Genomic DNA, 23,376 nt, shown 5'->3' with positions numbered 1-23,376 from the left:
CTGAATATGATAACAAATCGTTCAACAGAGTTGCCATGGCAACGATGCAAAGTCGGATATTTGCTACAAAAAGAAACTGCTACAACTTTGCGAATCCTAGTCCCATCTGATCCAAACTTGCTAGGATTGATGATAGTCTGGCCCTGAAGGTGTCCATGTGAAAATATTCCCTTTCAAAACAGCGCGCCCTGGTGACGGCAGACAATATTACCTCTGGTATGTGAAAAGTAGCCATGTTTGTATGGTGGCCAACATCTTGAAATCCCATGTCGGGGTTGTTGTTTCTTAGATATTACCCCCATACCAATTATTCACTTCTTCATTTTTTTGTGTGAATTTTCCTTCTCAATTCTTGTGCTTGGGTTACACTGCCTTACAAGACATCAGAGTGCAACATAAAAATACAATGGACAGTGAAAATTGTGTGACAACACCAACCAGTAACTAACTAAAACCATCAAATGAAACAAAAGCATGAAGATGAAATGAAAGCAAAGACACACACTAATCCCTACCTCCCTAAGCAGGTAAACAGAAGAAAACTAGTGTGTTGGGTGTTTTGAGTGATTAAACACAAATTAACTGTACAACACTACACTACACACAGCCACCTTATGCCTTATGTCAGCTGAGTGTGTGACGGTCTCATAACACACTGTCTGTCACCTCCACAATTTCCATCTGTCCACTGTCCACCAGCCTGTGTCACCGCAGCTGGATCACCAGTACCTGGGGAGAGCAGAGATAGGACGAGGACGAGTGACAGGAGCACTCGCTCCCGTCCCGATGGGGAAACACAAAACTGCACATGTATAAAAACTGAGATGAGCTTCCAGAAACAACAGAACACTGTGGTCATAGTAAAAATTAGGTCTTTTTATTTTGCTCAATCACCCACTGCTCAGCCCATATTATTAAATCTCTGCTATAAGTTAGATATTTACAACATCATTCAAGGCCCTTCACAAAAAAAGCATCATGATCGTCTTTAGAAAGAAATCTATGTACATTGTACAAAACATTGCATACGCGATGATCACTACACCAGACGCCCCCTTCCCTTGCGAAAATAAAAACCAAAGAAACAAAAACCCAGAAGCAGTCACATTTTATGCCACCCCCGCCCCCCATTTCATTTTCTCCACCATAATTTGTGCATTTCTCAGATACCCCCCCCCCCCCCCCCCCTTATATCAACACTGAGGTGTGTTTTTATTTTAATTTCCTTTATGAGGTCACAGTCAACAGGTCAGCTACTGAATTAGTCATCGAGGCAGTCAGTAAGGCAGGAAGGTCACATCGTGGCACTCTCCTCTCAGTGTGTGCGTCCGCGTACGAAAAACTCAAGCCAATAAAAATGCAGTGATCTGCAACTGATCAGTTGTTGTGGCAGAAAAAGGGATGGAAGATGGAGCACAGTGGGGGCGGAGCTTCAGGGTGGTTTAGACCAGTGTTTCCCAAACGTTCCAAATGGGCACTCACAAAAATCACGATCTAAATTTAGAGCCATATCTGTGAAACCTACTATAAACTTAAACTGATAAACAAATCATTAAGTAAAAAAAAAAACTTAAAAGGGAGGGAAAATTTGTTTGGGGACCCAAAAAAAGTCTCAACCCAGACTTTGTGAACCACTGGTTTACACAAACCAACTCTGTATGAGGTTTTATGTAGGGGGACATTATCGCTTCACGAGGACGGCGTTCTTTCAGGCTCATGTCAGTGTTGGTAGCATGTTAGCCTGGCGGCTCACAGTATTAGCTTTAAAGTTCTTTTTTAAATTTAAGTGTGGTCGACAAATAGTCTGTTTGCATTGTGTTTAATGTGTCTTTATCTCAGGTATTTAGACAGCCTTCTCCATCTACTCTTGTAAAACTGCTCACTCTCTCTCCCCTGCACCAAAGTCTATAGAGGAAAAAGAGCTGTTTGAGCTCGCAGTGACACAGGAGCTGCTGGTCCATGGCTGCCTCGCTTGGCAAGTTTGTGTCACCAATGAAAGACTAAAACAGAGGATTTCAAACACAGAAGACACAAAATAATACATGTTAAAGTAAGTGATGGGGGGCAGCAGTGAATCAACAACTCCTTTGTGCCATGACGGGAAAATCGCAGGTCGTCTCTATGGACTTTGGTGCAGGAGAGCAACCGATTTTTACACAGCGACACAAATTCAAGTTTGTAGTCGGACAAATGTAGAGAATTGTATAAGTGGGGCATAGACTTTATGAGGCGGTGAGGGGGGGACTGAACTATCCCTTTAATGTCATCTCTGACGGCCCGGATTGTCATCCTCAAGCCAACACATTCACAACTGTTAGAAAACATTTCTTTTAAAAGGTTCAACTGCTGGTTTTCCTTTCACTCCCCTGAGTGTTCAGTCCTAGTAAACACTATGTGTGTGTGAGTGTGTGTTTGTGTGAACACATGAGTCCAGCCTAAAAACCTGACGCTCATTCGTTAGCTGCTTATCATGTGACCGCATCCTTCACCGGTAAAAAAAAAACCCAGGATTCTTTTGAGTGAGTGAAAAAGCGTAATTAGAGTTAGAGACTGTTGAATATTAAAGCCTGATTCATTCTCCATTGAATGACACCTTTGATAAATGTCGCTTGTGTAAGCTTTAGTCACTAACTGTGCAAGCTAAATGGAACCCAGCCATCATTCATGTGACGATCTTCATCTGTGATGTTCCCAGCAAAATGGCTGCTGTGCCAAAGGCCCAGTAGCTACGCGATCCGTACTGGAACCCCCGATTCGTTCATCGCATGTGCAAAAGTGTGGCTACTTCCTATACGAGTTACTGACAAATAGAAGTGTTCACGAAGTGCGCACATGCTAGCCCTCAGTGAGGACGTAAAGAAAAACATACTTTAGCCACTTAACAAAATAACTTAGCTAAATAAATATACACAAGATTAAGTCCACGATATGTCGGGAATACGTTTGTGGCTGTATTTCAGCATTAGAGAGCCTTTTTCCTTCCAAAAACTGAAGTTGGTAAACCGCTCACTCTCCCACACCAAAGTCCAAAGCGAAAATTAGCATGACTGGTTTTGGTCCTTCTGTTATGAAGGCTGTTTCAGGTTTACGATTGGTGTGTGGGTTGTGATGGGAGCTAGCCGCACTTTGCATATGGAACAAATCGAGTCTCTACTACAGATCAGGTAGTGACAGGCCCATATAGATAGGTATATCAATGAGTTAGCTTGTTGATTTGTGTCTATATTTGTGCGATTTTTAATAATGTTGTTGATAAAATTTATGCAGAAGAGACAAAAACCTCGATACGTGACTAATATAACACTTTGTGACAAAATACGACGGCGTAGGGCGTCGCATGAAAATTCCACAGGTGCATTTCTGTCATGCGACAGAGTATAAATCAGGCTTTTATTACTGACGTCAATCAATTTCAGATAATCCACGCAACTGCTTAGAAAAGACCTGAGAGCCCGAGAGAACGGACAGAGACGGAGGCCGCCGTGTTTCCAGCTCAGCAGCTTCAGCCTCCATATTCACAACTTTACCTGTCGCCTGTGCAGTAGCAGAGTACACCAACTTAGGGTTTGACAGATGCCGAAGCCAGCCGTCTTGGGCTGAAGCTGTTATTAGTGAACACACGGGCTACATCCATACTACCTTGTTTCCGTTGTGTTTTGAGTGATTAAACACAAGTGCATAAATTCTGCTCCGGATAACGAATGCGTCCATGTTTTACAGCCCAGAAAACAAGCCTGGGACAATGCTGCGTTCCATCTACACCGGATGTCTAAGTGACAACATTCCAGTTGGGAAATTAGGGGGGAAAAAAAACCATGGACGTATGTACGTTGTTAGCGATGCCAGTCGATAACGACACTCTACTCTGTGTACGACTGAAACAGAAGTACGAGTGGCAGCCATCTCAGAATCCTACGTCAGGGGTTTGTGAGGTTGCTACGACTTTACGAGTCCAGGTGTCCCCCTCAACATGGACATTTCAACGTCCCAACTACAACTAGAACTCACCTGGAGTTTTAGACAAAGCAGGTGGAAATCAGACATCGTTGAAAAGAACTCGACTTCAGACTTTAAGTTGCACCTCGCCCTCGGTCTCTTCATTTTCATTATTCTAACAGCAAACAGCCGCAGAGGAGTGAAAAGGTGTGCTGATATGGACGCAGATTACATCCGATGTGTTTTCTATATATATAATGAAAACGTAGTAGTATGAACATAGCCTCAGTGTCTGTGACTCACGCTGACTCCTTCATTTTTAGAGGTTGCACCGACAGTGATTGGCTCACAACAAGAACATCTTCTTGATTGAAGGACAGTGTCTGTAAACGTATAGTGTGGATGTGTTTCTTGGCAGGTGTGAATCAGTGTGTAGACGCTCACTCCCTCCCTCCCCCTCCCCCCCGTGTGCCGCTCTTCATACAGCCACGATGTTGTTCATTTCCCATTTCTGAGTGGTTTTGCTGTTGTCACAGTCTGCTATGAACACTTTGTGGAGCAGGTCAGAGCGGTCCAGACACTTCCCTGTCAGGAGAGAACACATGAATGATTATCCCGCTTACTCTCAGTAACTCCAGTGCTTCAACTCGAGTGGAGCTGACAGGTGAATCCGCAGGTTTGTTCGTTACTTCGCCAGCCATGATGCGGAACCTGAAACACTTACGGGAAACCCGTACTGCAAAAGTGTGTATTTCCTGTTTCTCAGGCTGTTTCCAGGGTTACAGTTCAGATTATTGGTACATATCAGGTAGAGACAATAACACAGTCCTGGCTGTGAACAGTACCTTTACTTGGTAGTCTTTTTTAATCATCTTTCCACAGGAAATACGATGAGTGCCAGTAAAAAAAAAAAAAAAAAAGAAGTCAGCACATATTTACCTGTTGGCACATGAGTGAACCGATGAAGATCCTGGACAGACAGAGAAAGACAAACATGGGTTTTACACTTCACACACAAATACTCATCCTCTTTCTTTGACAGTGTGTGTGTGTGTGTGTGTCACCTTGAAGTACTTCCACTCGTTGTGCTGGTTCCTCTCACAGTGTGTGATAATAACAGCTGAATTATCTGCTCTGGCCAGGCACTGGTCGTACTGCATCAACTGGTTGGCCTCATTGATACGGAACAACTGCGCAACACACATGCACACGGATCATGGGTGTCAGTGTTGTGACAGTGATAATTCAGCTTTTATTACAAGGGACTGATTCTGGCCACTTTACAGAAAGTTAATGTAATCAATTTGAGGTCTTCGTAAGTATATGATATCTTTAGAATATATCCAACACTTAACTTTGCCATTAAACAGCCTTTTCTGACTTGAAATCTTTTTGTTTTTGTCACAATCTAAATAGCTCACTAACTCCATAGAGAAGATCAGCGATTTTACGGCTTCTCAGGAGTTGTTGATTCACTGCTGCGTCCTTCAGTAAGTTCAAATGTCTTATTTTGTGACTTGTGTGTTTAAATTCCTTTGCTCATATTAACCTGTCTTCAACCTTTCTGATGGAGGCTGAAGTAGACCAGCTCTCCATTGACCCCATGAGCTATCTGGACTTTGGTGCAAAAGAGTGAGCAACTTTTTACAAACTTAAATTTCCAGTGAAAAAAAATTTGTTTATTTATTTATTATTTGGTGATTCTTTTATTTTACTCCTGTTTTCAGGAAGATCAAGTGTTTGAGTCTCATCACTGTGCTGGTCAGCCAAAGAAAATGTTCCACCCTGGTGGACAGTAAAGACTTCTATTCTATTCTATTCTATTCTATTCATTCAGCTTCTTAAATGTCAACATTTTCTGGTTTCTTTCTCTCCATATCAAAAATGAAATCACCAAAGCAGTATCATTTTTGGTCTGTGGACAAACAAACATCATCATTTAACACTTTCTAACATTTCATGACACAAAAAACAAGTGATTTGAGAAAATGACGCCCTAAACCACAAATTCACAGCTCGATCTTTGGAGTGGAATAATCCTAAAATAAGTTTTGGCCCAACAGTTTAAGAGGAAACGTCCAACATGGTTAATATATTCAAAAGTGACACACAGTGAATGAATTATAAAGCAGGAAACAGGAGACAAAACAACACGTTTAAACACTTTCATACCTGGTTGCCTCCCATTCTGTGGCACGGTCCAATTTCCACGTTCCCTCCATTGGTGCGTCCCATACTGTCAATGCAGTAACTGGTCTCAAAGCCCCGTATCTACACACACACACACAGGTTACATTACCATTAGGGCTGGGCGAAATGGACCAAAACTGATATCGCAATATTTTTTGTTCGAATGGTGATATGCGATATTATAACGATATTTTGAACAAAACGGGTTAGCTCGCTAGTTCACCGGTTGGCCACTCAGCTGACAGCTGAAAGCTGAAACAGCTGAGAGCTGAAACCCGGCGTCCGGAGTGTACAACATCAATCCGGAGACAAGAGACCAGAAACCCGGAGATCAGAGCCTCTGTGTCAGACACGGTAAACAACGAGCCGCTGATGTGTTTTAAGTCCACTTGGAGCCAAAATCTGCGGCTAACAGCTGGTGCCGCTAAAAACTAGCGTCAACAAACAGGCATTATGTCACCAGCTCAACTTTTATTTTGTAGTAACAAGTAACGAAGATGGTTAAGAAAAATGTAAAATGAGTAAAAGTAGACATTTTATTTAAGAAAATAACAGCACCATTATTCTTTTTCTTTGCCACCAACTACTCACTCTCCACCTGCACCGTGTCGTTTTTGTTCAAATGTCTGTTGTGATGCGTAGCGCGGGTGGGACAACACTACGTAGTACGTCCATGTAAGGGGCGTGGTTGAGCAGCTGAACTAGGCTTGTAGACTCAGAGAGAAGTGGTCAACTTTATTAAATAGCGTTCACAAGGCAACATAAAAATAATATATAATATACCGGCGATATTATCTCAACTACATATCTCTTTCTAAAATATACCGATATAACTCTTACTACCGGCATATCACCCAGCCCTAATTAGCAGTACTTTCAATCACCTCACATACATTCTATATAAGTACATACTTATATGCATAGTATTTCACCTCCTTCTCATTCAAAGAGATGACATACACCACCAAAATTGTGTTTTGGGAGAGTAGAAACATTATAGAAATCAAATATATACACATTCACTTTATTAGGTACACCTATTAAACTGCTACATATCTCATCAGCCAATCACATGACGGTACTCCATTGTATTTACACTGAAGACGAGATGCTGAAGTTTAAGCCGGGCACCGGAAAGAAAGGTGAGATTTTAAGTGACCTTTGAGTAAATGTCAGAAACATTGAGAACTGCAGTCGGCCGCATCGCTGTTTTGATAAAATGTCGATAAATTGTTCAGCCCCAACGAGGAGCCATGACTGAGACTGTGTCTCTGTGTGTGTGTGTGTGTGTGTGTGCGTGCGAGCGTGCTTAAACTTACCTCCCCCCATTCCACATTTTTAGGAGGCAGAGGGTAGTGCGTCGGAATGTCGTACGCTATTTCTTCCATGAACCATTTGAAGCTCTTGCATCGATGCTCCTCCCTAAGGAATCATAAATAAAACATTCAAACAACATATGTGTTCCTTTGCAAGTCCTCAAAATAACCTGTATGTAACCATGGGGTTCCACAGGGTTTAATTCTAGGGCCCCCTGCTTTTAACCCAAACAACTTCTGTTATCTCTTGAAGACATTAAAGGAGACATATTATACCCTATTTCTCCAAGTTAAAATAGTTCCCTGGTGTCCTAATGAACATGTCAGTGACATGCTTTGGTCAAAATACCATAAGGATGAAGCATCATAGCAGTTCAATAACCCTGCTAAACCCGCCCCTTTCAGAACGCTCGGTTTTGTGCGTGGTCCCTTTATATGCAAATGAGAGCAAACACACACCCACTTCTTCCAGGGGGTTTCTGATTTGTCCTCTTTACAGCGCTCACTCGCTCAGCTCCTGTTCCCTCCCCTCATTCCTCTCCCCCTCCCTCCACTAGTTCTCTGACAATATCAACATGGCAGCGTGCGCGGAAAACAGCGAGAGTCACAGGAAGAGACGTCCTACATAAGGATCGAGCCGAACACTGTCCAACTGTAAATCAGTTAAAAACACTTAGGAACAGCACCACTGATCCACCGCTGATCGCTGCATAAACTGCTGCTGTATGTGACTGTATCAGACTGAGTCTGTGCTCCGGTCATGGAGGACGTACTGAACAAATATGTTTAATTAGGACGTGTCAGAATGGTCAGTTATGACCTCTATGTGACCTTTTCTTAACAATGTGTGTGTTTGTACGTCGCTGACTAAATACGGCGACCGCTGGCCACAGTCTGATGTGAAGTGGTGCGAACACACAAACACACGTTTGCTGACTTTATCCGGCACATTAGCTTCATATATAAAATCCTCTGTAAAACACTGTGCTCCACTGTGCAGCCACCAACAGCACACTTGTCCCTCCGTGTTGACATAATACCGCTCTTCCTCCCTCGCCTGCACTCTCGCAGGGACAAGGTGGAGCTAAGGTGGAGCTCTCCAAGTAAACTTACTGGTGGGCAGTAACATTTGCGGTGAAATGCGCATGCTGCCGTCATAAGTGCAGGGAATTCAACATGGAGTGTTTTATCACCTTTACTTACACTAAGGGGAACCACGAAAACATGACTGAGTATTCTTTTTCCACACTTTGGCGACTGGTAGGGCCTCCAGAGTCCATAATATAAGTATTAAAATGACTAAAAAGTGTCCCCTTTTTTTTATATGTGCCCTTTAAAGCCTGGAAGTCCCTGAACTTTTTAAAATTTAGGGAAAAGAAAACAGAAATTACAGTGTTTTGGTCCCAGTGGCTCTTCCTTGGCTTTCAACCCAGCATGAGACTCTGCTCTTATTTTAGTGTTTTATTGTTTTTATATTGTTATTGTTTTATTGTTTTTATGTTTTATGTCTTACGTTCTATTCTTATTTATTTGCAGCACTTTGCTTCAGCTGTGGCTGCTATTAAAGTTGGGTAGAGTGGAGTTGTGTTACCTGAAACGTTTAAGCTCGCTGATGTCTCCGTAGGCGAGCGTGAGAGTTTCAGGACGACTGGCATAGAAATAATCCTTATATTCATCCCACCACACCTCCACCACACGGACGTAGTTCTGTGTACACACACACACACACAGTAGAATAAGTGATGACAGGAACCGACACGATGACAAACACAAAATTATTCTTGTGCATGTGAACTCACAGATTCATTAATTATTAGACTTCTGTTCTGCCTTCTATATCAAAAAGGGAATACAGAAATAAAATACAAAGAAACAAACTAAATAACAAAATTAGGAAAACGTGCAATAAAAGTTTGGACAAAAACATTAAAGTTTCTGTAAAACCTCTGCTACATTATACAAAAAAGTAAAATAGAGAACCAAAGTTAACAAATTAACATGGAAGCTTATATAAAACCGTCCTAAATTATACCAAAATCAATGCAATAACAAACATTTGGATAATGGCCTATAAGAGTAAAAAATGGTTTATAACCTTGATAAATGATATAAAAACTAGTTAAATAATTCATCCAACTCAAATCTCATCAATATGAACGTTTATAAAACCCAACTATAGAATTTGGATAGAACCAAACTGCAAAACCTTAATAAACCGTATAAAAAGTAGTGAATCAATATATAAAATATGTATAAAAACCCCGATGAGAGTGAAAAATGAACACAACAGTTTATGTAAAACGTTGATAAACTAGAGTAATGACAACTGTGAAATTCAGATAAAATACTAAAAGTCAAAAAGTAGAGAATTAAAAGTTTAAAATAAACACAGAAGCTTATACAAAACCCACATTAATTAAACTAGAATTAATGCAATAACAACTAAAAGTAGGATAAAACCCTATAAGACATCAAACGGTTTATAACCTTGATAAATGATATAAAAAATTGTTAAATAATTCATAAAAATGTGATAAAACACAAAAAAAATAAAGTTTAAAATAAATATGAGACTATATATAAACCCAAGAACTATAAAGCGAGGATGAAACACTATATGTAGAAAAAAAAAAAAAGGAAAATACAACTCTGGAAAGAACATGAAAGATCATGTAAAACCTTGATAAAGTCGATAAAAAAATAGTGTAATGCAGATAATAAGAAGCAATAAAGTGATAAAAACGGTGCTCTGTGTGAAAGCTCTTATAATAGTGCAGGTTTTTTAACGTATTTTAGAAGAGCTAATCAAAGGTTCTGAGTCCACACAGAGACTCGCTCCTACCTTCAGAGTGGGTGAAGATCCCACATGTGCAGGCGGTGGGTTCCCCTGCCATCCGTGAAGTCTGTAGATGTGACCGATGCGAGAACACGGGACAAAGAGCAGCTGACCGCCGCACTGCCAGATCTGCATTCATTAAAAACATGAACAATATTGTTGTAAAAAAGAAAAGAAAACAACTTTAAAAGCCCTGAGTGAGCGTAAACGAGGAGATTTACCTTGTACGATATTTCAAAATTCTCTCCTCCCCATATCTGCAGACCCGGGTCATACAGACCCAGCTCAAAGAAGAAGTCTCTCTCTATGGCAAAGAGACCTCCTGCCATGGCTGGAGACCTTCACTCACACACACACACAGATCCAGACGACAGACACGTACACGCATGTGAAAAAAAAAATCAACATTATAACACTGAAATCACACCAGATTGTCATTGAAGGTCGGGACACACCAAGGTTGTGATGTTTTAATCGTCTCTGAGACGATTCCGTGATCTTATATTATCAAATCAAGCCAAGTGACCTCTGCTTTGTGACTTTCTGTCTGTGGGACGCTTAGACGAGATGGAACGTTTCATAAATCAAATGTTTAAACTCACCAAAACTAGGGCGTGAATATCTACGGAAGAGTATAAAAAAGAGCCACACGTCAAAAAAATAAAACAGCATGAATCCTGAGATTAAAGTCAGAATTCTAATTCTGAGATTAAAGAAAAAGTCAGAATTCTGAGATTAAAGTCTTTTTCTTTAATCTCAGAATTCATGCTGTTTTATTATTTATATTTTATACCATGTGGCCCCCACGGTGGGGTAGTGGTTAGCACTCTCGCCTTGCAGCGAGAAGACCCGGGTTCGAGCCCCGGTTGGAACAAGGGCCTTTCTGCATGGAGTTTGCATGTTCTCCCCGTGTGTGCGTGGGTTCTCTCCGGGTTCTCCGGCTTCCTCCCACAGTCCAAAAACATGCAATGTGGGGATTAGGTAAATTGAACACTCTAAATTGACCATAGGAGTGAGTGTCAGAGTGAATGGTTGTTTGTCTCTATCTGTGTGTGGCCCTGCGATGGACTGGCGAACTGTCCAGGGTGTACCCCGCCTATCGCACGATGTAGCTGAGTTTGGCACAGCACCCCCCGCGACCCTCTGGTTGAGAATAAAGCGGTAGATGATGACTGACTGACTGACCATGTGGCCCCAATACTCTTGTAAATATCTGACCCGAGCTCAGGATGCAAATTCATCATGACACATCTTGAAATTAAATCAGAAGCAGATCCTGAGCAGATCTTTTCAGGAGATCCGACATGTCAAATCTGGGCGGAGTCTGGGCAGAGGACGGATAAAGCACTCTGATTGGTTTGTCAGATGAGCGACGTTGTAAGTGAGAAAAACAGAGGATTAGAGCGACACTCAAGAAGCTTTTTTGGAAAATGTCTCCATTTCTGACATTCTTATCATTATTGCTGTCGTAATTAAGGGTGAGCTGATAAAACACAAAAAAGTAAAATGCAGTACATCAATATATCCATAAATACAAATACAGACTGGTGCCACCCGTTGACCTGGAGAGGTACTGCATCTCACACATGTGCAGAATGTTTGAGAGCAATGCACTCAAGTCTTTTTTGTGATTTGATGGACATAGGCCGACTCAGCGTCTCTGCAGTTGGCTTGGTGTGTCCCGCCGTTATCTGTTACTGTGATACTAACAACACTGAGGAGGAGAAGAAGACGAAGAAGAAGGAGAAGGAGAAGAAGAGCAAAGAAACTGACAGAAACAAACAAAGTGAGAACAAATCAGAATGACAGGAAGACATGATGGATGATAGGATGAAGTGTTCGGGGGGGGAGATTGGGGTGATGATGGTGCCCCAGTCCGATCCCAATTCACAGAAGAAGCTGCCCTGCTGCTCCTCATCCCCACCGCTTTCAGATTGACTACTTCATCAGATCTTTAATTTGGCTAAAACGAGATGTTAAATCAGAGCCCACCACCTCATAAACAGGAAGTGTTAAATTCTTAAATTTACCAAAGCTGTAGCAGTATCATCAGAGAATCAGACTGAGAGTAGAACAAAAAAAAAAGAAGACACCGATTAACTCCCAGGGTTAGAGATATGAGAGACTGGACAGTTGATGGACAGAGAAGTGGTTAGATGCTCCCAATCAGAGGGAGTGTAGTTGGTTAGATGACGATCTATACGTATATTTTGTTGGCGATTACGCGCCGATCTTTTCCTTCATCTGACATGAATGATGTACAGAGTTGGTTTGAGATCAGCTTCTTCACGAGTTAGTTGATGTTAGAGAAGAAATATGGTCACACTGGATGCGTGAGCAGCAAGTCCACGTCGCGGAAAATTGATATAAGCCCGTGTCCTATAATCGGATTACAATCAGATAGCGTATAGATACACCTGAGACACAATGAGGACGGGTTATTATCCGGTCTGCCGAACGACTACGTGAGCAGAAATGCGTCAGTGGCTCTGAGCAGTCTCCTGTGCTTTAACCAAGACAACTTCTTCACATGTGTCTAATTTGTGACTTCACATGCACATTCAAAGTTCCATTTTAGTCGGACTAAGACATTCACTTCATGTAAACATGTTAGTCCGACTAAAATTGAGCTAGTCTTAGTTGGACTAACGTACCTGGATAATACGATTCAAAGTCCTATGACTCCTGCATGTGTACGCTTAGTCAGACTGGAGCCCTCGCCCCACGCAACTCGTCACATCCGATGACTGTGCTCAACCGTGCTAGGACGAGTTTGTTCAAATGTGTAGACTAGCCATTTTTTGTTTTTCCAAAATGGCCAACTTCTGGATAGGCGGAGCTAATGGAAGTACATTAGAAATGTTTGGAATCATGAGAGCAACACATGTACCAAGTTTGGTTAAACTCTGTACAACTATGTGTGACACCGAAGAAAAAAAACCAACTAAATTTGGAGTAAGCCCAACAAACTCACCAAATCTGGTCCTGATCCGACCATGACCCGACTTCTGGGGGCACTTTAGAGCCCTGGAGCTACGAACGGGTTTTTCATGCGTTTTAATGTAATGTTAATATGTATATTATAATGTAACCTCAGAAATGAGAGCAACTTTGGAGAAAAATAATAATCTTAACAGGAACAATAGGTTCCTCCCTGGCACGTTCATGCTCGGGCGCTCATAATCAGCGTCACATATCTATGGCTTCTCTTATTTCCAAGAGGACCATCCAATGGCAAACACTTGTTACTGAAAAGTTACACGACGACGCAGCCCTCACACGCTACACCAGCATCCAGTGAGTCAGACATTTAGTAAGCACTGATCCAGGTTTGCTGGGACATGTTTTTACTCCGGTGTTGACACTGCCCTGGATTAGTGAGGAGACTTGGTTTTCTGTACCTATATGGCTCAGTCTGAGATTTTCTGAGGTTATGTTCCCTCTCTCCCAGAGGAACTCTCTTCCAGAGCATGCTCCAATCCCAGGCTCCTCTAGCAAAGCCATCTTTGTCTCCTCCACCCTGGGCCTCGATGGTGTACTTCTCGCCATGGATGGAGTCGATCAGAGGCACCGTACACACCGTTCTGACAGAATGGAGGTGGGGGGGAGGGGATGCATACCAGATACACGGGAGACGTGCATGGGGTGGGTGTACATACAGGGGAGGGGTGGGGGGGGGATGTATAGTACAAGCAAACCAGTACAAGACAGAGACATGGGGTGGGAGTGAGACGACACAGTGGAGGAGAGGACAGGTGGGATGAAGGGATGGGAGATGGAGACACAAACAGAACAGGCATGAGTGAGTGTTAGAACGCTGGCTCTGCGGTGTGTACCGGTAAGGCTCGGTGGTGTATTTCCGCTCGGCCTTCTCTCTCTGGCTAAGTGGCACTCTCTTCCAGAGCAGACTCCAGTCCCACGCTCCTCGAGCCAGGCCGTCCTCATCGCCACCCTGCTGAGGCTCCATAGTGTACTCATTACCATCTATATAGTCTATCAGGGGCACTGTACACACTGTCCTACACACCCACACACACACACAGACACACACACGCACACACGTCTGTATGTGTCTTACATGATCACATGAAAACTGACTAATTTGAGTTTGTGGACAAAACAAGACATTTAGGAACATCTTCATTTCAGACAATTTGTGGACTAAACAACTCATCGATTCATAGAGAAAATAATCTACAATGCAGATGCCGTTAGTCGCAGCCCTAACACAAACTTGGGAAGAAAACTTAGGCCTCATCCACTCGGACGGAGAACTTTGTTTCAAAGAAACATCTTCAGCCACAAACAACTCTAAACGCTGTAGTACATATGCCAGGCCTATATGTGGCGCTGTAACGCCACTGAGTTGTGAGGAAGTAGACAGAGCAAAGAGCAGGGCCACAGAGTTGTCGTTCTCCTCAGATTACCTAATTGAAATGTGAAGCTGGGATCTGATTAAGGGATTGTCGAGAACATCAATCAGGCTGAAAAATCCTGCATACTGTACCTTTAATTTGCTGTCTGATCTGCTTATATTTGTAGCATACTAACACAAACAAACACAAGAGGGGGAAAGAAACAACAATAGATATGCTGAAAAGGAAGGTGATGATTAAATATACAGTACAGCGTTAATCTCGTGGGGTTGGGGATTATTTGATGTCAAGGTTTTTGGAGAAGAGTGAAAATGACCCCGGAATCTGTGACAAGTTAAGAGTTAAGGAGATTTATTTCAATTAACTTGGCCCAGGAGAACAGAGGCAACATCAAGATGACACATATAATCATCTGGATGATGGCCTTTAACATATTTCCCTGGAATAATCTGCTCTCAGCTCCATGAGTATCCATATATTGGTTTGCACCAGGCACAAGTTAGCTAAAAGAAGACATTCCTAACTACAAGTTAGCTTAAAGTTAGCTAAAAGAAGACAGAAAAGTCTGTAGCTGACTGATAATGGTGTTACTCAGGTGGTATAAAACGTTTGAGAACCACTGGCCCTAGACGTCACATAAAAACCTTAATTAAAACTAGCTCAGTCCATGCAGCAATGTGTTCTCCTACAATGAGCAATTGCTCCATGTTTGTAATAAATAATACTGATAATAATGCTAAAGACTTGAATGACTGAGCGTTGACAATTTCCCCCGCAATGTGTGAAGACTGAACATTCACGTTCAGAGGTCTGTTTGCACTACCTGTCTTTTGAAATCGGAGCAACCAGCGGAGGGTACCAGTTGACTGCCACCTCACAATGAGCGTCCAGGTAGATCAGCACCTACACAACAAGCACACACACACACAGAGACACACACACACACACACAGACAGACAGACAGGTCTTTGTATTAGTTTAACCTCTGTGAGCTGGGTGTGAAGCTTCAATACTGTTCTTCTAGAAATATAAGAGGGTTGAGCTGATACGATACTGTGAATAAACATCAGCCATGTTGTGGGCTGTTTGTTTCATCTTTACGGGAGAAGAACATTTGTTACACAGATGGAGAATTATGTCTTAGAAAGAGCTTGAAATGACACAAATGACAGCTTCATAGTTTAAAACGTCTAAAACGACATCATATTGGTATCCGTAGATACTTCTACTACTTGTTCTAGTTGTAAATCTGCTAGATTTACCTCACATCAGCACACGGGTAACCAGTCGATACCAATTTGAGGGAATAAAGAAAGTTTAATACCTGTCCTTTATTGGCCTTGTGTGCTCCGATACTCCTGGCCTGGATCAGACCTTCTCTCTTCTCATTTCTGTAGAGCTTGACAAGACCGTTCCACTGCTTGATGTACTCCTCCAGACGCTCCTTAAGATGGACTACACACACACACACACACACAACTTGTCATTAAAACATGTGACAGCATTTCTTTGCATGTATCATCGGTGCTTTTGCCAAATTTCCTGTTCTCTTGTTTTTACTAGTTGGTTATTTCATTGACTCCAACCAGAGGTCGACCGATTGCCATTGTTTAATAATCAGCATTGACCAATTATTATTCATGAATTACCTATTTAATACAAATTTGATAAATGTTGCCGGTTTCAACATGTACAGTTTAACCATTAGAAACAAGCGAAGCCCACCTTTGTTGCTGAAGTCATCGATCATGACGATCTCAGCCAGGTATCTCCTGGGCGTCCTCTTGATGACACTGTGGACCGTTCTCATCAGAGTGGACCAGCCTTCGTTATGGAACACGATCACCACGCTGGAGGTCAGCAGCCTGTCGTCGTAATTCCAGTACTTACACCTACAGAGGGGGCAACAAGGGCAGGTCAGCTACAGGTTTTCATTCGCCGCAGTGCAGAAATCAGGCAAATGTTTTCCCGGGGAAAATAGTTTAGGGGAACTAAACACTCTGAACTCAGCCTTGAAGAACGGTCAGGGGACGGAAGCCAAGACCAGTGATCAGCAATTGGTGGCCCCAGATTTAACAAATCTCATCTTAAACTATTTACAAAAAGATTTCAATTTCATATCGCGTTCAGAGCTTTTATTCTGTAAAAAAATAAGAATCGACTCAACTAAGACATTGTTGCTAAAAAAAAATCAAAAAACACTGCCGTTGTCATGGTAACGGGGAGTAAAGGTGTCAGGTTTGAGGAGTAAATGTCAGTAAAAGAACTACTTGCATGTTTGAAGCTCAAAGAAGAAGGAGAAGAAGCAGTAATTGTTAAAATTGAATGAGTACAAGCTTTTGTCTGTGTAACAAGCTGCCGATTAAAAGTCAACGTCCACATTATTGTTAGTTTACGGCAGCAAACGTGGGTTTTAAGGCATTTTTGCCTGATGAAGACACAACGTTGTGGCCCAAATATTCAATTGCTTACAAAAGAAAATTGTCTCTCGGCCACATTTACTTGCTGATCCCTGATGGAGAGCTTAGCAGAAAGACTGGCTTTATTCATTCAAGGAGCTGAAAAATCTGAAAACTCTAAAGCCAAATAAACGCCAAAACGATCGAAGTTGATTCATTTTCTTATTTGGCTTCAACGGGCAAACCAGGAAGACAGCAAACACGTTTTATATGAGAAGAACAATCCCAGCTGACTGATGTTGACACGACGCATTTAACACAACGTTCATCCAGTCGATGTATAAATATCACAGACATGTCTGACGATAAAGAAACTGGCTGAACCTTCCCAACCTGTCACTTGGGTTAAAAGGCCGTTTTGTTTAGTTGGGTGTGAACAAGTTACACCTTCCTAATGTGTGTTTACCTTACTGATAAGCAAACAATCAGGATGAAAAAGCATAATCAAGGATACAGCCGACCACAAAACCCAGCAACCGTTTCAGCAGACACACACACACAGTGTGCTGGTACTGTGCTTTAAGACAGTAATGGAGGAAGTGGAGCAGAGAGGGAAAAGAAGAAGTAAAGAGGTGAGGAAAGGAAGCGAGAGAGAGAGAGAGAAAACACGACGAAATAAATAAAATAAAGTCATTCAGTACGTAAAAGTAAAGACATGGAACATGGCAGTAAAATAGAAGTTAAAGTTCAAAGGAGTAGAATAATAGTTCAAATAAATAATAAAAGGATGGGTCATAGGTTTGGTTCAGAAGTGTTAACATTGCTGCACTCAGGGTCTCAGTGAAGGCTTCAAATCCTTAGCCCAGTTCACTTAGACCCAGATAAAACCAGTTTGGTCATGTAGTTCAGCAGCAGCGTACAGTATGCCGTGTCTCAAGGGAAAACGTTTTAAGAATCGTACAGGGGGAAAGTTCTCTTTCATTCTTAGTCCAGTCATGGCTGATGAGCACCAGTCACTGAGGGAGAACTGTGTCATTGTTTTGGTCCTTTTGTACTAAACTGCAACCTCAGGGTTCTAAAACACCGGGGGCAATGTGGCCACCGGCAAATTAAATCTTAGTAGTATGGATGTGGCCTTAATCTCGTGACTATGACTCCACCTTTGTTCTTCAAGTAACGCAGGACGTGAAACAGTAGGTGGCGTCATAACAAACAATGGAGACATTTACCTAAACATCAACTCAACTTCTTTCTTGCACAAAATTCAAGGACTTTCAATGACCCCATGTCTATTTAGGGCAAATGTCAAGGACTCATAGAAACAAACAACAAACATGACCTTTAAAAAAAACCTTGTAACATTTTAAAGTCTGCTGTTCGTCTGCTGCAAAATAACACATTTGAAGTGACCGACGGAGGCAGCAACAACTCAAACTCTGTGTGCTCTGATGTAAAAATGTACTTCTATCCTCTGAGGACTTTGGAGTGGGGCGTGAGCGGCTTATAAAAAAAGGAGAAAGGCCATCTAACAGGGAGGTGAAGCAGCGAACAAGGCACTTACTCTTCGTGGCGTATGTCGCTGATGCTTCTGTCCAGTGAGATCATGTCACTCGCCACCATGTTGAAGCCAAACTCTTTGATGGAGGCCTGAACTGCATCTTTGTACTCCGCGCCCAGAACAAGGGGCTTAGCCTCCTCTCCGGGACCGTTGAGGACCCCGTGAGGCTCCGGTTCCTTTGGCTCAAAGTTTCCCAGCACGCCTCGGCTCAGCACGGGGCTGTCGTAGACCAGCGTTTGGGGTTTGAATGTCACGTACTGCTGCTGCATCACCTGCTTCTGGTTCAGCTCCTGCTCAGGTTTCGGGAAATCAACAACAGCTCCTGGACACAAAAAAAACACAAAAATCTAAAAGGATAAAACCACACAAAATACAATTAGTTTGAAATAAAACCTGTATATATATATATATATATATATATACATATATATATATATATATATATATATATATATATATATATATATTTACATAATGTGTGTTTTTTCCAGAGTGAGATGTATAAGCAGAGACCGTATAAAAGAATTGGACGGCGGCAGCAGTGACGGAAAACTACTTGATTTCAGTAAACATTTTTAAACTCTTCAGCAATAACATTTTGTAAATTTATTCATACAAATACTGTGGACTGAAGTATGAATAAAAATAAATATACATGGTCCACAAATCAACATTTTTCTTCCTGTCTCAAATGGAGCAATGAAACCAGAAAACACTCACATTTAAGATCAGACAACTCGATTTAATTACTTCAAAGAAAGCTCTAAAAATCGAATAATCAATTATAAACAAACATGTCGAGATGATTCATTTAGTAATCGATTCATTATCAAATAACCAAATCGGTCACGCTCTTGGGCCTTGAAAAAACACAAACGTAATCGTTCGTACTGTTAATGATTGCACCAGGTTACCGATGCCAGTTATATCGCCACACAACGATTCTGTGATAATCAAAATTATTGCAAGACGATCATAGAGCGACACATCGCGATATCGGTCCGACTGATAATATTTCTCTATTTATTCACAACATAGAGAAGCATCTTTTAACGTAGCTTTCTCCACCATTATCCCGCTGTAAACTCCCTCTTCTGACTGTTTACTTTAGTTCATTTAATAATTCAAATATCAATATTTGCCCAGCCCTGTCACAGAGATCCAAATTGTGTACAGTTAGCACAGCATTGCTTCTGTGTTTCCTAACCAAGCCAAATTGTTATGGAAACTGATATCTCCACATTGGTGTGACACTGAATGGAACTGAATCAAAATCAATTGAGGAAATCGGCAAAAGACGTCTCCTCTGTACAAACAAGAAGGAGATAAGCAGAGTCGACCAACGTGTCAGTCAGGTTACTCACCTGCCAGGTCACGGCACGAGTAAAGGGAACAAACAGGTTAGCTGTTTTTGCATCATCGTGTCAACATAAAGGAAGTGGACTCCAAAGAACAGAACAAGTCGTTTGTCTAGTTTGAAAGGGTAGCGACGACGAGAGAAGTAGAGCGTCACCCAACAAGCAGCTTTTTAAAAAAACCTCAAAGAGAATGAATGAAGGAGGCCTGGTGCTGGTGTGTGGAGCCGCAGGAACCACACACGGTTAAAACGCTGCCATCACCAACAAGGTTATGTTTTTATCGCCCTTTTCTCGTCCTTCTCTTAGCAACTTTCTTTTTGCTTTCTTTTGTTTGTGACACATCAATCTGAATTTTTTTTTGTGATGAGGTGATCACCCAAGTATGTTTGCGATTCAATTCAACTGTGGTAAGAATCCACCCACTGATGAAGAAGAGACCGTCTTGGTTCTGTCAGAGATGAGTTTATTTTCTCTCCACTGTCGCAGAGTGCTCGCTCACTGTGTTCCTGTTGGGTCTCTCCACAATAATTGTATATAATAATTATTATGGAGATAATATTTCCTGTTTAGTTGAGGTCATGGCCGCGTGAGATTTTTTGTCCCCGTCTTTGGCCAAATCACGTTACCACCAAATTTCGTGAAATTCGGCGAAACTACATTTTGGCCTGCTCCATAGGTGTTTGACCTGAGGAGGGCGCTACTGAGTCATTGGTTTTTCGCAATTCCTTTACTTTATAACATTTTCCGCCCGTTCTGTACGCTATGAATAGGTTCTATACAAATAAAACTGAATTTAAAGAAATCCTTCTCTTGTATAATCTGCGACTGTAAAAACAGAATCACGTGTGTTTCAAAACTCAATTTAACAAACTGAGTTGTGTATATCAGGATGAACTTTGTCCTGCTTATGTAAGACGGTAATAGCTATAAGCAGGTAAAGTTCTATACTGAGCCAAACAAAAGTCTACCGGATCCAGTGGGTCCAAATGCAAGAACCAGGTGTCAGCTTTGTAAGACATAAGCCACGTTGAAAGTCGCAACTCACCGTGTTTTTGTCTGATGGCGTTGAGGTCCACCTCCACTCCCTCCACATGAGGCCACGGCACCACAGGCTTAAACGGACCTTCATTGGGCAGCAGGTTGCCTTCCTGCGTGGGAGCAAAATCACAGAGGGGCAGTTATGTATGACGCAGAGACACAGTCTTAACATCACACCAGAGACCATCGCATCACAAGACAACGAGCCAATACAACTGCATGGACAAACAGAACATAGTGTTGCACTGAGTGACGTGTAATACAATAAATAATATAATAATATAATAAATAATAAGTGTGTAAAATTGTGAGTGAGTGGCAAAACTGTCGTGTAAGGCAGCTTTGAAAAGCACGCTGGAAATCATTTCCGGCAGGCGAGAGGTGTTTGGCCGCCAAACCTCAGAAAATGTTGAATCGCGTTGATGTTCTCAAATGTTTCGCTTTGTCCACAAAACCAAAATGTTTCACTTTTGAATGATTTCTTCGTTTGTACAGAGTGTTCACATTTGATCAATCGATCACAGTCGCATTAACGGATCAACTTTTGATCATCAGTCAAATAGTTCACGCTCTGGAATACATGATCAATATAGACGCATGAGGAGATTGGATCTATGTGGACTTGAACACCAAAGGTATGGAATGACAGGTACGATTTCCCAGTTCCGCCTCGTGGTGACGTATGCGGACATAGTACATCCTGGACTGAACCTGTTGAGAGTGTGTGTGTGTGTGCGTGTGTGTGTGTGCTATAGTCGGACTGTCATCCCCTCACAGAACACTAACTACCATGTTTGATGTTAAACATGTTAAACATGTATAAAAAAGGGACGAAGAAAATGTGTCCAACTAATAAAGATGAAGTAAACCCTGAATACAGCAGGGCTCAGTGCGGCAGCCACGAACCAATCTCCATGACAACCGCTACAGTTAAAACTGTCTGAATGAAAGAAGAAAGCGTGTCCGCGATCACACGGTTCTTCCACAGCCCATGAGTTTGATGCTCTGTTAACTTCCCCACATCCAAGTTCGGTTGGGGGGGAGAGGGGGAGAGGGGAGAGGGGAGGCAGTTTGCTGTTGACTTACCCGTTTGTTAAAGGGGTTGTCATCGCTGGGTTTGGGCGTCAGAGATGACCACAGCACCACCAAGCCAAGAAACGTCCCAATGACGAGCAAACTCCGTAAAAGGAAACCCACTTTGACCCTCATGGCGGACACTAGTCCTAGTCCTGGTCCTGGTCCTGGTCCTGGTCCTAGTCCTGGTCCTGGTCCCGCGACTAGCCGGGCTTAGCTGCCCCACAGCTAAGCTAAGCTACGGTTAGCTGCTGCTGCTGCTGCTGCTTCTAACAAGTGCTAACCGGGGCTGTCAGCGTGTTTCCCCCCCACACACACACACACGCACACAGACACACACAGACAGACAGACACGCGCGCGCAGTTTAAGACGACAGCGGGGTTAAAGTGTGATGAGCGGCGTCGATAGCTACAGCTCCACGTTTATTCACCGGGCTTGTGGTGAGCCCTGTGTCCGTCTACTGTCCACCGTTGCCCCGTGAACGTCACTGCCTATGATACGCCACCACTGGCTCCGCTCTCTCTCTCTCTCTCGCTCTCGCTCTCTCTCTCTCGCTCTCGCTCTCGCTCTCTCTCTCTCGCTCTCGCTCTCGCTCTCTCTCTCTCGCTCTCGCTCTCTCGCTCTCTCTCTCGCTCGCTCGCGCGCGCGCGCGTCACTAATCACTTTTCTGGATGTTGACTGTCATTTACACTGGCAGGCTGCCGTGTGTGGTAATGAAGGCAGGTTCAGGTTTGAGTTGCTGTGGGAGGACACACGAGGTGTGTCTGTCTGGTCCCTGACGTGTGTGTGTGTGTGTGTCATAAAAATGCCTGTGGTTCGTTGGTTATAGTTGTAATCAGTGAGAAGGCGGAACTTACAAACGTTTTCCAGGTCAACAAGGCGTTCTCAATAATAAATAGCTAGTCTGGATATACACATATACTTTCCAGCCAAAATTAAACATTTAAATGGGGGACAAAAAACTTGAGTACCCTCCAGTATGGTAAAAACATCATTTATGGGCTTATAACATTAAAAAAAACAAAAAAACAAAAACGTTTCTAAAGGAGAGGTTCCAAGGCACTACATTTTCTTGACCGAGTGCATCGAAAGATCGAAAGCCAACTTGAACTGTGTCACAAGAGCGTCTACATCCAGCGCTGCATCCTTGGACCACAGCAGTCTCATGGTACCTTTGCACAATGGCGTCACACAACTCCCAGTTGTCGTCTGTTGGGTCTATCTGTCCCAGTTCTTTGATATATTCTTATTATTCTTATATTATTGACGAAAATACCATAATTGCCCCTCAATC

General features: G+C 42.4%; 1 protein-coding gene across 2 annotated transcripts; it reads right to left on the bottom strand.

Annotated features, from left to right (window-relative positions):
* Positions 1-1,209: 1,209 nt before the first annotated feature.
* Positions 1,210-22,653, bottom strand: galnt7 (UDP-N-acetyl-alpha-D-galactosamine: polypeptide N-acetylgalactosaminyltransferase 7). 2 transcript variants are annotated; one of them, XM_058640034.1, is made up of 15 exons: positions 22,094-22,653; positions 21,015-21,117; positions 18,615-18,933; positions 16,380-16,546; positions 15,979-16,109; positions 15,478-15,557; positions 14,115-14,297; positions 10,500-10,617; positions 10,285-10,407; positions 9,034-9,149; positions 7,446-7,548; positions 6,109-6,207; positions 5,001-5,126; positions 4,876-4,906; positions 1,210-4,521 (listed from the first exon to the last, which is right to left on the bottom strand). In XM_058640034.1, exons 1-15 carry the CDS (start codon positions 22,214-22,216, stop codon positions 4,415-4,417), a joined length of 1,929 nt encoding a protein of 642 aa, XP_058496017.1. In that variant the 5' UTR covers positions 22,217-22,653; the 3' UTR covers positions 1,210-4,414. The 2 variants fall into 2 exon arrangements, with proteins under 2 accessions (XP_058496017.1, XP_058496015.1); XM_058640032.1 differs by lacking the exon at positions 14,115-14,297 and adding an exon at positions 13,680-13,862 and having other exon boundaries at positions 22,094-22,651.
* Positions 22,654-23,376: the final 723 nt, after the last annotated feature.

The sequence above is a fragment of the Solea solea genome, chromosome 10 (genome assembly GCF_958295425.1).
Source record: "Solea solea chromosome 10, fSolSol10.1, whole genome shotgun sequence".
NCBI lineage: Eukaryota > Metazoa > Chordata > Actinopteri > Pleuronectiformes > Soleidae > Solea > Solea solea.
This window is presented reverse-complemented; position numbering and strand designations above follow the sequence as displayed.